The 18,246-nt window shown below is 44.0% G+C and overlaps 1 protein-coding gene across 1 annotated transcript; it reads right to left on the bottom strand.

Annotated features, from left to right (window-relative positions):
• Window positions 1–12,413: 12,413 nt before the first annotated feature.
• LOC135526852 (histo-blood group ABO system transferase 2-like) lies at window positions 12,414–17,932 on the bottom strand. The gene is made up of 3 exons (XM_064955527.1): window positions 17,598–17,932; window positions 13,968–14,030; window positions 12,414–13,527 (listed from the first exon to the last, which is right to left on the bottom strand). The coding sequence occupies exons 1-3, from the start codon at window positions 17,629–17,631 to the stop codon at window positions 12,566–12,568; spliced, it is 1,059 nt and encodes a 352-aa protein (XP_064811599.1). The 5' UTR covers window positions 17,632–17,932; the 3' UTR covers window positions 12,414–12,565.
• Between the last annotated feature and the right edge of the window lie 314 nt (window positions 17,933–18,246).

Below are 18,246 nucleotides of genomic sequence, written 5' to 3'. Positions count from 1 at the left end.
TTGGTCACCTCCCTGATCAAGGCACTTCTCCCCCGATTGCTCAGTTTGGCCGGGCGGACAGCTCTAGGTAGAGTCTTAATGGTTCCAAACTTCTTCCATTTAAGAATGATGGAGGCCACTGTGTTCTTGGGGACCTTCAACGCTGCAGAAATTCTTTGATACCCTTCCCCGGATCTGTGCCTTGACACCATCCTGTCACGGACAATTCCTTCGACCTCATGGCTTGGTTTTTGCTCTGACATATTCTGTCAACTGTGGGATCTTATATAGAAAGGTGTGTGCCTTTCCAAATCATGTGCAATCAATTGAATTTACCCCATGTGGACTCCAATGAAGTTGTAGAACCATCTCAAGGATGATCAATGGAAACAGGATGCACCTGAGCTCAATTTCAAGTTTCATAGCAAAGGGTCTGAATACTAATGTAAATAAAGTGTTTCTGTTTAATATTTTGAATGAATTTGCTTAAATGTCTAAAAACCTGTTTTCGCTACAGACGCTGGTTCGATCCCGGGCTGTATCACAAGCGGCCGTGATTGGGAGTCCCATAGGGCGGCGCACAATTGGCTCAGCGTCGTCAGGGTTAGGGGAGGGTTTGTCCGGGGTAGGCCGCCATTGTAAATAAGAATTTGTTCTTAACTGACTTTCCTAGTTAAATAAATGTTAAATATTATATATATATATATATATATATATATATATATACACTGCTCAAAAAAATAAAGGGAACACTTAAACAACACAATGTAACTCCAAGTCAATCACATTTATGTGAAATCACACTGTCCACTTAGGAAGCAACACTGATTGACAATACATTTCAAAAGCTGTTGTGCAAATGGAATAGACAACAGGTGGAAATTATAGGCAATTAGCAAGACACCCCCAATAAAGGAGTGGTTCTGCAGGCGGTGACCACAGACCACTTCTCAGTTCCTATGCTTCCTGGCTGATGTTTTGGTCACTTTTGAATGCTGGTGGTGCTTTCATTCTAGTGGTAGCATGAGAAGGAGTCTACAACCCACACAAGTGGCTCAGGTAGTGTTGCTCATCCAGGATAGCACATCAATACGAGCTGTGGCAAGAAGGTTTGCTGTGTCTGTCAGCGTAGTGTCCAGAGCATGGAGGCGCTACCAGGAGACAGGCCAGTACATCAGGAGACGTGGAGGAGGCCGTAGGAGGGCAACAACCCAGCAGCAGGACCGCTACCTCCGCCTTTGTGCAAGTAGGACCTTAAGGAGCACTGCCAGAGCCCTTCAAAATTAGCTCCAGCAGGCCACAAATGTGCATGTGTCTGCTCAAACGGTCAGAAACAGACTCCATGAGGGTGGTATGAGGGACCGACGTCCACAGGTGGGGGTTGTGCTTACAGCCCAACACCATGCAGGACGTTTGGCATTTGCCAGAGAACACCAAGATTGGCAAATTCGCCACTGGCGCCCTGTGCTCTTCACAGATGAAAGCAGGTTCACACTGAGCACGTGACAGACGTGACAGAGTCTGGAGACGCCGTGGAGAACGTTCTGCTGCCTGCAACATCCTCCAGCATGACCGGTTTGGCAGTGGGTCAGTCATGGTGTGGGGTGGCACTTCTGTGGGGGGCCGCACAGCCCTCCATGTGCTCGCCAGAAGTAGCCTGACTGCCATTAGGTTCCGTGATGAGATTCTCAAATCCCTTGTGAGACCATATGCTGGTGCGGTTGGCCCTGGGTTCCTCCTAATGCAAGACAATGCTAGACCTCATGTGGCTGGAGTGTGTCAGCAGTTCCTGCAAGAGGAAGGCATTGATGCTATGGACTGGCCCACCCGTTCCCCAGACCTGAATCAAATTGAGCACATCTGGGACATCATGTCTCGCTCCATCCACCAACGCCACGTTGCACCACAGACTGTCCAGGAGTTGGCGGATGCTTTAGTCCAGGTCTGGGAGGATATCCCTCAGGAGACCATCCACCACCTCATCAGGAGCATGCCCAGGCTTTGTAAGGAGGTCATACAGGCACGTGGAGGCCACACACACTACTGAGCCTCATTTTGACTTGTTTTAAGGACATTACATCGAAGTTGGATCAGCCTGTAGTGTGGTTTTCCACTTTAATTTTGAGTGTGACTCCAAATCCAGACTTCCATGGGTTGATAAATTTGATTTCCATTTATAATTTGTGTGTGATTTTATTGTCAGCACATTCAACTATGTAAAGAAAAAAGTATTTAATAAGAATATTTCATTCATTCAGATCTAGGATGTGTTTTTTTAGTGTTCCCTTTATTTTTTTGAAGCAGTGTATATTTTTAGAATAAGGCTGTAACGTAACAAAATGTGGAAAAAGTCAAGACGTCTGAATACTTTCCGAATGCACTGTACATAGTCATTGAACACTCGTCACTTTAATAATGTTTACATACTGTTTTACCCACTTCATATGTATAAACTGTACTTTAGTCCAGGCTCATCCTGTATAACTACTGCTGTATACACATTTTCTATTCATATACATAATGGATGTATTTATATTCAGGACTCTTGACATTGCTTGTTGTAAATATTTCTTCATTCCTGTCTTTAAATTTGTGTGTATTGTTTTGTATTGTTAGGTACTACTGCACTGTTGGAGCTAGAAACAGAAGCATTTTGTTGCACCTGCGATAACATCTGCAAAATACACTGAGTGTACAAAACATTAGGAACACCTTCCTAATATTGAGTTGCACCCACGTTTGCCCTCAGAACAGCCTCAATACATCGGGCATGAACTCTACAAGGTTTCAAAAGCGTTCCACAGGGATGCTGGCCCACGTTGACTCCATTGCTTCTCACAGTTGTGTCTAGTTGGCTGGATGTGCTTTGGATGGTGGCCCATTCTTGATAGCGTGAAAAACAGAGCAGAGTTGCAGTTCTTGACAGCCTCAAACCGGTGTGCCTGGCACCTACTTCCATACATACCCAGTTCAAAGGCACTTAAATATTTTTCCTTGCCCATTCACCCTCTGAATGGCACACATTAATGGCTTAAAAATCCTTAGTTAATTTGTCTCCTCTCTTCATCTACACTGATTGAAGTTAATTTAACAAGTGACATCAGTAAGGGATCATAGTTTTCACCTGGTCAGATTATCTCATGGAAAGAGCATGTGTTCCTGTTTCGTATGTATGGGTGTGCGACTAATACAATTTGATTTGCGTTCTCACTTCTCAAACTATGAGCAGATTTTAGGCATTCAGAGGCATACCCCCGCTCTCCTTGTTAGATATTATCCACATTTATGGCTTGGTAACAAATTTCATCACTATTGAGCTACAGGAGTTCTCATAGTAGCAGTAAATGGCAGCAAGCGATATGAGAGATTTGAAAGGGACAGGAGTTACAGCCTTGCTCTATCTAATCGAAAACAGTAGGATCAAGTTACAACACCGTGTCTTGACAGATAGCTGAACTAGCCAATTGATTTGTTTCTAATTTCTAATTTTGTTCTGTTAGCAGAGATGCGTTCTGATCAGCCCCAAAAAATGACATTTTCCCGCTCATGGAAAATGACAAAAAAATACTAGTTTCATAAGCATCAGTGATCACAAATCATGACGTTACGTTGGACCCATTTTCACTGAATAGGTTTTTGTCGTCAACAGTTTAAAATGTAATTATATTGAATATCTGCCAAAAATATCAGCCATTGGCCTCCTTGACCCCCAAAAATCGATATCGGTCCTAAAAAAAACTACATATTGTCGTTCTCTAACACAAACACACACCTGAAACAGTCATCCGGACCTTGATAAACCAGTCAACGTACCCTGATGACATATTGTCGTCGTCGTCTTACAGGAATTACTGCATAATAACAGTGAGATTTCTTCACAGAATCATGTAATCTCATATGATGACATTTCCTCTGTAGCATGCCTCCTCTTTGTTGACACAAGTGCTCATTGTTTGAGGTTGTCAGTACTGAGTGGGGTGACAGAAGAGGTCCTCAAGACTGTGCTCCTATTCAAGCCAGGCACCCTGCTGGGCACATAAAGCGCAACACGGATGTGATTGGGCTAATTCACTTAACAGCCATTGTTTTTACAACAGCCTAACATATCCTAAAGCATCCACTACACAGGGTCTTAAGACCTGTGTCACTGAAGAAAGTCACTTTGGGCCCTATTTATTTACATTTGCATAATATTAAACAAAGAAATACATTAGATTGAGTACTGAGTACACCTCTCTTTGTTTAGGCTGATTTTAAAGTGAAAGTGATCATGACATTTACCTACAGTAACTTCAGAAAGTATTCATTCCCCTTGACTTATTCCAAGTCTTGTTGTGTTACAGCCGGAATTGAAATAAAAATCAAATCAAATTTTATTAGTCACATGCGCTGAATACAACCAGTGTAGACCATACAGTGAAATGCTTACTTACTAGCCCCTAACCAACAATGCAGTTTAAAAAATACAGATAAGAATAAGAAATAAAGTATCAAGTAATTCAAGAGCAGTAGTAAAATAACAATAGCCAGACTATATACAGGGGGGTACTGGTAAAGAGTCAATGTACGGGGGCACTGGTTAGTTTAGGTAATATGTACATGTAGGTAGAGTTATTAAAGTGACTATGCATAGATGATAACAACAGAGAGTAGCAGCAGTATAAAAGAGGTGGTGGGGCATTACAAATAGTCTGGGTATGTAACGGAGCTCTTCGTCGTCTGACGACGAGTATGAAGGATCGGACCAATACGCAGCGTGGTACGTGTCCATGTTACTTTATTAGCACTGAACATACGAAACAAAATAACAAAGTGAATGGAAGAAATGAAACAGTTCTGTAAGGTGACATACACTAAACAGAAAACAACTACCCACAAATCATAGTGGGAACACAGGCTACCCAAGTATGGTTCTCAATCAGAGACAACGATTGACTGCTGCCTCTGATTGGGAACCATACCAGGCCAAAGCAGAAATACAAAACATAGAACAAAAACATTGAATGCCTACCCCAACTCGCGCGCTGACCAAGCTAAAACGGACATAAAAAGGAACTAAGGTCAGGACGTGACAGTAACCCCCCCCCCCCAAAGGTGCGGACTCTGGCCGCAAAACCTAACCCCATAGGGGAGGGTCTGGGTGGGCATCTGTCCGCGAATGGCGGCTCTGGCGCGGGACGTGAACTCCGCTCCACCATAGTCTTGGCCCACTTAAGTGGTGCCTTTGGAGCGGCAACCCTCGCCGCCGACCTCGGACTGGGGACCCTTGCAGCGGGCCCCGAATAGACGGGAGACTCCGGCAGCGCCGGTGTGAAGGGCGACTCCGGCAGCGCCTGAGTGAAGGGTGACTCTGGCAGCGCCGGAGTGAAGCAGCTCCTGACTGACGGTCGGCTCTGGCAGCTCCTGACTGACGGGCGGCTCTGGCAGCTCCTGACTGATGGGCGGCTCCGGAAGCGCTGGACAGGCGGGAGCACCTGGAGGGAGGAGACGGAGAGACAGCCTGGTGCGTGGGGCTGTCTCTCCGTGGGGCTGTCTCTCTGCCTGGTGCGTGGAGGAGGCACCGGATGGACCGGACCGTGGAGGCGCACTGGAGGTCTCAAGCACCAAGCCTGCACAACCTGTCCTGGCTGGATACTCCCCGTAGCCCGGCAAGTGTGGCAGGGTGGAACAGACCGCACTGGGCTGTGCTGGCGAACCGGGGACACCGTGCATAGAGCTGGTGCCATATACCCCGGGCCGAGGAGACGCACTGGAGAACAGATGCGCTGAGCCGGCCTCATTTCTCCTGGCTCGATGCCCACTCTAGCCCGGCCAATATGAGGCACTGCGATGTAGCTCACAGGGCTATGCCTGCGCATTGGGGACACCGTGCGCCTCAGAGCATAACACGGTGCATACCCGGTCCACCTCTCTCCACGGTAAGCACGGGGAGTTGGCTCAGGTCTCCTACCTGACTTAGCCACACTCCCCGTGTGGCCCCCACAATAATATTTTGGGGCTGCCTCTCGTCCCTGTTGCACTGCCGTGCTAACTCTTCATAATGCCGCCGCTCGGCTTTGGCTGCCTCCAGCTCTTCCCGGGTGTGGCGATATTCCCCAGCCTGTGCCCAGGGTCCCCTACCATCCAAAATCTCCTCCCAAGTCCAGAAGTCCAGAACCGCTGTTCCTGGTTACCACACTGCTTGGTCCGGTTGTGGTGGGTAGTTCTGTAACGGATCTCTTCGTCGTCTGACGACGAGTATGAAGGATCGGACCAATACGCAGCGTGGTACGTGTCCATGTTACTTTATTAGCACTGAACACACGAAACAAAATAACAAAGTGAATGGAAGAAACGAAACAGTTCCTTCTGTAAGGTGACATACACTAAACAGAAAACAACTACCCACAAATCATAGTGGGAACACAGGCTACCTAAGTATGGTTCTCAATCAGAGACAACGATTGACAGCTGCGTCTGATTGGGAACCATACCAGGCCAAAAGCAGAAATACAAAACATAGAACAAAAACATTGAATGCCCACCCCAACTCTCACACCCTGACCAAGCTAAAACGGACATAAAAAGGAACTAAGGTCAGGACGTGACAGGGTAGCCATTTTATTGAATCTCCTTTACATAATATCTCATTTACATAAGTATTCACACCCTGAGTCAATACTTTGTAAAGCACCTTTGGCAGCAATTACAGCTGTGAGTCTTTCTGGGTAAGTCTGTAACACCATGCTCAAACCGCACGCATAATAAGATCTATTACCACGACCGACCGACCTCAGTTCATCTTTCAATCACCCACGTGGGTATACCCATGTGCCAGCTCCTCATTGGTTATCTGCTTCTATAAACCAATGAGAAGGGAGAGGCAGGACTTGCACCGCGTTCAGCGTCACAAATATAATTGACTTCTATTTTAGCGCTTGGCAACACAGACGCTCGTTGGCACGTGCGAGCAGTGTGGGTGCAATGATTAAATAACATGTAGGTGTTACTTTATTTTGCAACGCTCGCGAATGCGACAAGCCGATTTAAGTCAAAACTGTAACTAGGCCACTCAGGAATATTCAATGTCGTCTTGGTAAGCAACTGTGTTGTGTTTTAGGTTGTTGTCCTGCTCAAAGGTGAGTTTGTGTCACATTAGTTGAAAGGATCGGACCAAGGCGCAGCGCTGTATGCGTACATAAACAATAAATTAATCCCGAACAAACCAACTAAATAGAACAAACGAAACGTGAAGCTATACAAAATAGTGCTGACAGGCAACTAAACATAGATAAGATCCCACAACTAACAATGAAAAAATGTCTACCTAAATATGTTCCCCAATCAGAGACAACGATAAACAGCTGTCTCTGATTGGGAACCATATCAGGGCAACATAGACATACAAAAACCCTAGATGACAAAAACCCTAGACATACAACAACTAGCGTACCCACCCTAGTCACACCCTGACCTAACCGAAATATATAGAAAAAATGAGAATCTAAGGTCAAGGCGTGACAGTACCCCCTACACCCCACAAAGGTGCAGACTCCTGGCTACAAACCTGAACCTATATGGGAGGGTCCGGGTGGGCATCTACCCTCGGTGGCGGCTCCGGTTCTGGACGCAGAGACCCCTCCTTATACTGATCCCTCCGCTTTTGTGGTACCGGACAGTGGATTGTCGCCGGAGGCTCTGGACTGCAGCTCGTCGCTAGCGGCCCCGGACTGGGGACCGTCGCTGGAAGCTCTGGACTGGAAAACGTCACCGGAAGCTCTGGACTGGGAACTGTCGCCGGAAGCTCTGGACTGGAAACCTTCACCGGAAGCTCTGGACTGGGAACTGTCGCCAGAAGCTCTGGACTGGAAACTTTCGCCGGAAGCTCTGGACTGGGAACTGTCACCGGAAGCTCTGGACTGGGAACTGTCGCCGGAAGCTCTGGACTGTGGAGGCGCACTGGAGACCTGATGCGTGGGACCGGTACAGGTGTCACCGGGCTGATGACACACACCTCAGGGCGAGTGTGGGGAAGAGGCACAGGACGTACTGGACTGTGGAGGCGCACTGGAGACCTGATGCGTGGGACCGGTACAGGTGGCACCGGGCTGATGACACGCACCTCAGGGCGAGTGCGGAGAGGAGGCACAGGACATTTTAATTTACCTTTATTTTACTAGGCAAGTCAGTTAAGAACAAATTCTTATTTTCAATGACAGCCTAGGAACAGTGGGTTAACTGCCTGTTTGGGGGCAGAACGACAGATTTGTACCTTGTCAGCTCAGGGATTCGAACTTGCAACCTTTCGGTTACTAGTCCAACGCTCTAACCACTAGGCTACCCTGCCGAAACGTGAAGCTATACAAAATAGTGCTGACAGGCAACTAAACATAGACAAGATCCCACAACTAACAATGAGGTAAATGGCTACCTAAATATGATCCCCAATCAGAGACAACGATAAACAGCTGTCTCTGATTGAGAACTATATCAGGCCAACATAGACATACAAAAGCCCTAGATGACAAAAACCTTAGACATACAACAACTAGAGTACCCACCCTAGTCACACCCTGACCTAACCAAAATATACAGAAAACAGAGAATCTAAGGTCAGGGTGTGACAGTTTGTCTCCCAGTGTCTGTTGGAAAGCAGACTGAATCAGGTTTTTCCTCTTGAATTTGGCCTTGCTTAGCACTATTCGTTTCTTTTTATCCCCCCAAAAAATGATATGGTCCTTGCTGATGACAAACATACCCATACATGATGCAGCCACCACCATGCTTGAAAATACGAATAGTGGGACTCAGTGATGTGTTGTGTTGGATTTGCCCCAAACATAACGCAATGTATTCTGGACATAAATTTAATATCTGAGCCACATTTTTTGCAATTTCACTTCAGTGCCTTATTGCAAACAGAATGCATGTTTTGGAATATTTGTTATTCTGTACAGGCTTTTTTCTTTTCACTCTGTCATGTAGGTTAGTATTCTGGAGTAAGTAGAATGGTATTGATCCATCCACAGTTTTCTACTCTCACAGCCATTTTAAACTCTATAACTGTTTTAAAGTCACCATTGGCCTCCTAGTGAAATCCTTCAGTGGTTTCCTTCCTCTTATATTATGGGGCATTGTGTGTCGGCCAGTGAAACAGCATTTAATTTGAATCCATTTTAAATTCAGGCGGTAACAAAACAAAATGTGGACAAAGTCAAAGGGGTGTGAATACTTTCTGAAGGCACTGTAAAGCCTTAAGTGTCCATTTTTATTCCAAAATGGCTTCATTAGTCTTATATCACATTGCATTGTGAATACCCGTAGGTAAGGTTCAGCACAGGGATTCTTGACAGCGGGGAAATGTACATCCCTGAGATACACAGGTTCTGGCCTATCTCCATATGCATATTGTACAAGAACTCACTTCTTATAATTTCCATTCATTTTGCAATACACGCTCTGCCTGTCTGGCACTCAGACTCTCCTCCCACCTCTGAATCTATTTTGAACGACAAGAAAAAAAGTCAATCATTAATCAGCGTGCTATTTGGACAGGCTCCCTCATCGGTGATAATCAACAGCACATGGTCACTGGACTGCCCCTAAAGCCTCTAATCAGTACACAAAGAGATAAAGATGCTCTTTCTCCTTTGCCAATACTCCGAGGCCCTGTTAATGAATGTGTTATGCCCCAGAATTTTAGGTCAATTATAGGATATTGATTTTTTATCACAAATCTAAATTTGAGTTAGAAATAGCATTTGGAAGAAATCCACTTGATAAGCCGCACCCCAGAAAAGTTTAAGTGAAACACTAATTCTGGCTTATTCTAAAATTGTGGCCCTCCAGATTGTTCAGACTCTTGGCCTGGTCATAATCCGACCGAAACCCAATTGAGATGGTTTGGGATGAGTTGGACAACAGAGTGAAGGAAAAGCAGCCAACAAGTGCTCAGCATATGTGGGAACTCCCTCAAAAAGCATTCCAGTTGAAGCTGGTTGAGAGAATGCCAAGAGTGTGCAAAGCAGTCATCAAGGGAAAGGCGGGCTACTTTGAAGAATCTCAAATGTCAAATATATTTTCATTTGTTTAACACTTCTTTGGTTACTACATGATTCCACATGTGTTATTTCATAGTTTTGATCCCTCCACTATTATTCTACAATGTAGAAGATAGTAAAAATAAATGAATGAGTAGGTGGGTCCAAACTTTTGACTGGTACTATATCTAAAATGTTATTTTGGGATGCAAACTCAAAATTGAATACATTTCAACCATATATATCTGACATGGTACAGGTGTCTTCTTTTCTAACCATGTGTGTATACTTTTGTTTCAAAGTAGATATGTTTAAGAATACCAAGAAACACTCTGTGTAACCCTGCTTCAGCCCACTGCAGTAAAAGGTTTAAGACACTGCCCAGACAAACTCATAAAAGTTTATCTCAGCTGGTAATCACAACATTTTGAGGTACCGCAAATGAAGAATTGTGATGATGCTCATTGACATTGTAGGAAATGATAGGGAATAACCAATTGCGACGAGGCATCACCAGTTAGTTAGTTGACCCACTTTTCCTAGGCAGTCATTGTAAATAAGAATTTGTTCTTAACTGACTTGCCTAGTCAAATAAAGGTAAAAAAATAAAATAATGTTGAACTCTTATTGAAACACATGAAAGTCTGCTATGGACCCAGAGAGTCAGTGATCCGACATTTGGGGTTTTGTTTACTAAGCAACAGCTTAAAATGATTGAGTTCAAAAGAAGAGGTAGGACCTCTGTTAGCATTCTTCAAGTAGCATGAGAAAATCACTTATTCCTTTTATCAGTGTTTAAAGTTAATATCGGTGTATAAAGATGAAACGTAGTGGTTTATTTGAAGTTTGAGCTTGCTTTTCTGTTAACTTGCACTAAAGATGAGGATGCATAGTTGTGACAATTAAAGGGCAACTCCGCCACTTTTCAACCTCATATTCATTATCTCCAGCACCAAAGCAATGTCTACATACATGTGAAAACAGTGCGTTTCTGTGATCTGTGGTTAAAAATATTAGAAGAAAGGGCCTAAAAAAATGCTTCTCTGTGACTTCACATGGTAGGATTAAAAGTAAGAAAAACAGTGATTTTCCAAACCTGGAACAATTTTCTAGCCAGAGAGAGCGTATCTTCTTGCTGCCCACATCACAATCTCATAGTGTTTGAAGATCAGGTGTACATTTAAAAAAAACTTTTGATGATGTCACTGGGTAGAACTTTTTAACATTTATATTTTTTTTCTACAAAATGTAGAAATGCAAAGTTTTGGTTTGGTGCTGGAGATAATGAATATGAGGTTGAAAAGTGGCGAAGTTGCCCTTTAAGCTAACAGCTATGCAAATGACATAAATATCCAAAAACTTGTTTGTGGATATTTTGGATAGTTTGAATCTCTACAGATGTTTTCTATCAAAAAGAAGTGTTACTGTGGAAGCGTGACCAAGACTGTTAAGAGTTCACTGGGACTGTGAGAAAAAAACTGAAGAATGACTACACGTGGCGATTTGGCTCTGGAGACAGCCACTTTTGGCAGTGGGAAAAAGCCATCTGCCTGTGTTAGCCTTCCCATTGAAGAGTAGTAGCATGCAAGAATGGGAGGAGGGAGAGCGCGATAGAGAAACAGAGAGAGAGCGTAATGCCAGAACATGTTAAAGAACCTAAAAAAGTACTATTTTATCAAATACATAAAACTAAGAATGAGTGTCTTATGAGATGGATATCGCTAAGCTTCTCTTCACCTGAGGAAGATATTGAAACATTTGTGCGTTTAAAAAGTTGGTGAGTTATAGCGGGTCTTTTTGTGGAATTTTCAGTATTCTCATGTTTCTTCCTAAAAGCGCCTGTCACTATATTGATATGCCGTGTGCATATTCTTTTTCACCCAGGACCGAATGTGTTGTTAACGACCGGTTGGGGAACAAACATTTTCGTAAGCAGTATAAGAAAGAGGATACTTATTATATTGACAATGGGAAAACTTTGCCTAGCGTCCTCTAGTTCTGCACACACACAGCCCTGAACACAAAGGCCAACATGGCACGTGGGGAAGCAGCATCCCACTGCTGTGTATTTAAAGACCTTGAAACGGCAGCTCCACCAGTTAATGATTGGCCAGTGCAGTGAAAGTGGGCACTTACAATGTTGACTCTTATTGGAAACCACAAAAGCCTTTGGAGTCATATCTCCAAGCTGACATTAATGGTATAGGCCTGTGTCTAAAGAGACAGGTTCATTCATTTTTTTGTCTGGTGCAGAAGAGATAGACTGCAAATACACGCACGCACACACACACACACACACACACACACACACACACACACACACACACACACACACACACACACACACACACACACACACACACACACACACACACACACACACACACACACACACACACACACACACACACACAGTATTCACTCCAATGGGTCTGCTGCCATTAGTTTATTTACTGACACATCAACAGATTCCAAGGGATCCTTGTGTTTGCCTTAAGATTGCTTTTTGAATTTGTCTACATTTTATGGTTGTTCTAATTCTATGACAAAGCAAAGAAATAACCCTCTCAGCAGTCCTGCTCCTGTCTCTTTTGTGGCTCCAGGGAGTCACACTGCCTCCCCAGGGACACCACCCTTCTTGTGGGCACGTCGGCGGCCAGGGATGAGTCCCACCAGCTGTACTCGGGCGAGAGGACACAGGTGGGCCTGCGGTTGATCAGGTAGCGGTTGAGGTAGCTCTCCTCCAGTCCACGAGCCCTCAGCCCCTTTTCCTGGTCCTGGAGGATGAGCTGGGAACAGGCCTGGGCCATGGCGTACACATCAGCGCACAGACCCCCGTACAGCTCCGACGTGTAGTAGTAGTCGCCCTCGTCCTCCTCCACGTGGGCCAGCGAGTCGGGCTCATGTTCGTACGGGAAGGTGTGGCGGGGCATGCCGTAGAGCTCCGGGTGCAGCGTGGCCACCAGCTTCCCCAGGATCTCAGTTCCCACCGGGGCCACCAGCTCCTGGTCCACGTCCATGCAGAAGACGTACTCCACCTCGTGCCTAACCGGCTCTTTAATGGCGGCTGCCAGCAGGGCCATGCGGCCCTGGGCCAGACGCTCCCAGCCGGGCATCTCTGCCACAGGGACCACCCTCAGCTCTCTGCCAGGGCCCAGCGGGGTCAGGGGATCCAGGGCGCGAGGGCTGTCCGTAAGAACATAGTAGACCACGGTGTTACCGGGCAGGAAGTAGAGCTCGGCCGAGGAGAGGAAGCGGCGTAGGAAGTGGCCGTAGGGCCCCACGGCGAGCGTCAGCAGGCCTGTGCGGACGCTGCGGTGGGCAAACTCGGCCCTCCGCCACACTGAGCCGTCAGAGTCGCCCCACACCAGAGGAGCGCCCCAGGATGTCTCCAGCGGGAGGCGCTGTTGCTGTTCCTCCACACTGCCCACCACTATGTCTCTGACCACACTTCCTGATTCCGCCTCCAGAGAAAGAGGAAGAGGGTGCGTGTCCACCTTGAGCACTGCTCTCCTCCATCTTAAAAAGTCTGAGGAGAAAAAAAGTCAACAATTTGTCAACCATGTTCATAACGTGCAATTTATTCACTTTTACAGATGAATTACATAGAAACACATCAACTATACGATAGGAACAAATCAAATATTTAGTGTGAGTGGTTCTATTACAATGTGAAGCAATAGGAGCAGTGTACTTTTCTAATGAAGTTTAGAATGTATTGTGTCTTAATTATCTTCATCTGTCCATATTACCACAGAATGTTTGGAAAGATGTGTCACCGAATTGTTTGTCAGTATCGTATTTTCTTAGCAGACTGCTGAAAATGGCTGAAATGAAGGGAACTACTTTTAGACACCAGTCAGGGCAAATGAGGTTACAGCACGAAAGGTACCCTGACAAAAACAAAAGCGTTCTCCACTTCCTGAGCACAGAATGTGACGAGAGAACAAATACTGATGTAACACTCACATACAAGCAGAGATAGGAGCAGACAGTACAGGACCAGCTGCTTCTTGGTCACTCTGACTGAACCTGATGGATATAACACAACATAGCCTACTGGTTAACTGACCTGGGGCTGGTGTGTACGGACACGCACACGCACACACACACACACACACACACACACACACACACACACACACACACACACACACACACACACACACACACACACACACACACACACACACACACACAAACAAAATTACCACACTGGTTCCATCAGCCTAGAATACACAGTAATGGACAGTCACACATTCCTGTCTTATTTACTGCACTAAGTCAGGGTCACAGTGTTTCTTGGTAGTCTTAAACAAATCTATTTTGAAACAATAGTATACACACACATGGTTACACACAAACAAAATTACCACACTGGTTCCATCAGCCTAGAATACACAGTAATGGATCTGTGGCCCTTTTGAGTCAAAGAGTGAGAACATACATTCCTGTCTTATTTACTGCAGTGGGCTAAGTCAGGGTCACACAGAGTGTTTCTTGGTAGTCTTAAACAAATCTATTTTGAAACAATAGTATACACTTCACACACATGGTTATGGGCTTAAAAAAAAGAAAACACCTATACCGTGTCAGATATAGAGTTGAAATGTATTCAATTTTTATACACTATACTTTACAGTTGAAGTCAGAAGTTTACATACACTTAGGTTGGAGTCATAAAACTTGTTTTTCAATCACTCCACAAATTTCTTGTAAACAAACTATAGTTTTAGCAAGTCGGTTAAGACATCTACTTTGTGCCTGATACAAGTAATTTTTCCAACAATTGTTTACAGACAGATTATTTAACTTAAAATTCACTGTATCACAGTTCCAGTGGGTCAGAAGTTACCATACACTAAGTTGACTGTGCCTTTAAACAGCTTGGAAAAGTCCAGAAAATGATGCCATGGCTTTAGAAGCTTCTGATAGGCTAATGGACATAGTTTGTGTCAATTGGAGGTGTACCTGTGGATGTATTTCAAGGCCTACCTTCAAACTCGATGCCTCTTTGCTTGACATCATGGGAAAATCAAAAGAAATTAGCCAAGACCTTAGAAAAAAATTGTAGACCTCCAGAAGTCTGGTTCATCCTTGGGAGCAATTTCCAAACACCTGAAGGTACCACATTCATCTGTACAAACAATAGTACGCAAGTATAAACACCAAGTGACCATGCAGCCGCCATACCGATCAGGAAGGAGATGCGTTCTCCTAGAGATGAACTTACTTTGGTGTGAGAAGTGTAAATCAATCCCAGAACAACAGCAAAGGACCTTGTGAAGATGCTGGAGGAAACAGATTCAAAAATAAAACGGGACCTATATCGACATAACCTGAAAGGCCGCTCAGCAAGGAAGAAGCCACTGCTCCACAACCGCCATAGAAAAGCCAGACTACGGTTTGCAACTGCACATGGGGACAAAGATCTTACTTTTTGGAGAAATGTCCTCTGGTCTGATGAAACAAAAAATAGAACTGTTTGGCCATAATGACCATTCTTATGTTCGGAGGAAAAAGGGGGATGTTTGCAAGCCGAAGAACACCATCCCAACTGTAAAGCACAGGGGTGGCAGCATCATGTTGTTGGGGTGCTTTGCTGCAGGAGGGACTGGTGCACTTCACAAAATAGATGGCATCATTAGCAAGGAAAATTATGTATTGAAGCAACATCTCAAGACATCATTCAGGAAGTTAAAGCTTGGTCACAAAAGGTTCTTCCAAATGGACATTGACCCCAAACATACTTACAAAGTTGTGGCAAAATGGCTTAAAGACAACAAAGTCAAGGTATTGGAGTGGCCATCACAAAGCCCTGACCTCAATCCCATAGAATATTTTAGGGCAGAACTGAAAAAGCACGTGCGAGCAAGGAGGCCTACAAACCTGACTCAGTTACACCAGCTCTGTCAGGAGGAATGGGCCAACATTCACCCAACTTCTTGTGGGAAGCTTGTAGAAGGCTACCCAAAATGTTTGACCCAAGTTAAACAATTTAAAGGCAATGCTATCAAATACTAATTGAGTGTAGTTAAACTTCTGACCCACTGGCAATGTGATGAAAGAAATAAAAGCTGAAATAAATAATTCTCTCTACTATTATTCTGACATTTCATATTCTTAAAATAAAGTGGTGATCCTAACTGACCAAAGACAGGGAATTTTTACTAGGATTAAATTCAAGGAATTGTGAAAAACTGAGTTTAAATGTCTTTGGCTAAGGTGTATGTAAACTTCTGACTTCAACTGTATATAGATCACAGAAGACTGAAATATAACAAAAACATTTTATATAGAAACACCAGATTTTAAGCAGGTTTTTGAAATAATGTTGATTAGTTATGAAATTATGAACAATATTAATAACATTCCACCCATGAGGCCACTAGATGGCGATTTGGTAATTTCACTGCAGGAAAGGGCTACAGGCCCAGTGCAGTCAAAACATTTTTTTCTATATATTCCCACACTATGAGGTTGGAATAATACTGTGAAGTTGTGAAAATTATGATAATGCCCTTTTAGTGTAACAGTTGTTTGAACAGCCTACCTGAAAATGCAGCCTGGTGACATCACCAGGCAGTAAATTAGTTAATAGACCAATAATCAATCATTCAATTAAATGTATTAAAAGTGCTATACAGAAACCCAGCCTAAAACCCCAAACAGCAAGCAATGCATATGTAGAAACACGTAGAAGTAGATAGAAGATAGTTTCAAAACTCTCTGCCAATAACAGCTAGTTTTCAGTTTTCCCCTCCCTGCTCAGAACACTCTCAGACAGTCCTAGCGAAATTCTTGAAATTGTTATTTTCTCTTTGCTAAAAAGCTATTTTTCTTATTTTAGAGTAGGGTACTTAATTGTTACCTGGAAATGATTTGATATTGAGATAAAAACAGCTGCATTGGGCATTTATGTACACAGCTTACAAATGTCTCAGTGGCTCTGAAAATGAAGCATTGATGAGGGAAGAAATGTTACAAGTCCAGGTTGGGAATGAGAAGAATGCACTTACACTTTGGAACCGTGACAACTTGCAATTCTTTTAGTAGTGAAAGTATCTCTCTGTATCATTACAGAACTTGTAGGCTGTGTCACCCAAGGCTACTTTCTAAATTATCCTGCTTCATGTAGGCCTACCATCGTGTCCTGAAAGTCTTGTAGTCAGTGAGCTCCCAAGATCTTATCTATGAAACAACTGTGTTAGATCTAAAATATAAAATTCAGGACACCAGGATTGTGTTCATTAGGGGACACAGTAGAAACACTTTTGCAATAGAAAATGAAAACAAGTGTTTCTTTTTGTGTCTCCTGTTTCACTCTGTTTTGCAGCGTTTTCTTCTGTTTCTTCTGTTTCTACTGAACAGGTTGATTGCTTTGGATAGAACAGTATGAGGTTAAAACATGAACCAAAAAAACATCTCTCACTCTCCTCCATTTCGCAATTGGAAAAACCATGACCTGTTTACCAATTGCCTTCGATGTGAGGATTCACAGAGAGGGGAAAGTGAGGTATAGAGAGAAATAAGGAGAGAGAGAGGGAGAGAGAGATGAAAGAAGAATTGAAGGTGCCTTGATGGATAAGTTGGACTGACCTGAGAGCAGTTTGCAGAGTGGGAACAGCACCATGTTCTGGACAGACAAGAAGCGGCAGCAGGACCTGGCTTTGGGCTGAGGCCTGGATAGCTGCCAGGATACTCCTATTCTGTGTGTCTCTCTCTCTCTCTCTATATATATATATATATATATATATATATATATATACACATATATATATATCTTTCTCTACGTCTAGCACTTTTTAAGATATCAATATTGTCTTTCTCAGTCGTCTTTCTCCGTTGTGTTTTCCTCTCTCATATCCCAGTCCCTTGTCTTTCCTCCTCTCTTTCTTTTCTCCCCCTCTTTTTTCACTCTTTCCGCTTCAGGATTCTGGAGGCTTCTCATCTGGAGCATGCCCAAAGCAACCAGATGTTTTGGGAATCTGGGCAGATGGGATGAGTTTGGAAATAAGATATGGAGAGAAAGCAGACGAGAAGGAGTGGAAGAGGGGAAATTAGAGTGGAGGGTGCTTTCAAATGATACATGAGGCCTTCATTTAATTCTTTACAAGAAAACAAATGCATAAAGGTTGTGGTAGTCTTAAGTTAAGAGAGGTGGGCTAGTAACCTGAGGTTTGCCTGTCTGAATTCCAGTGAGCTGCAGAGATATCACACAAAATGGATGATGGAGTACAGAATTGGA

The sequence above is a fragment of the Oncorhynchus masou genome, chromosome 5 (assembly GCF_036934945.1).
Source record: "Oncorhynchus masou masou isolate Uvic2021 chromosome 5, UVic_Omas_1.1, whole genome shotgun sequence".
NCBI classification, from domain to species: Eukaryota; Metazoa; Chordata; class Actinopteri; order Salmoniformes; family Salmonidae; genus Oncorhynchus; species Oncorhynchus masou.
Note: the sequence above shows the minus strand (reverse complement) of the source record. Positions and strands in the feature narration are given on the sequence as shown.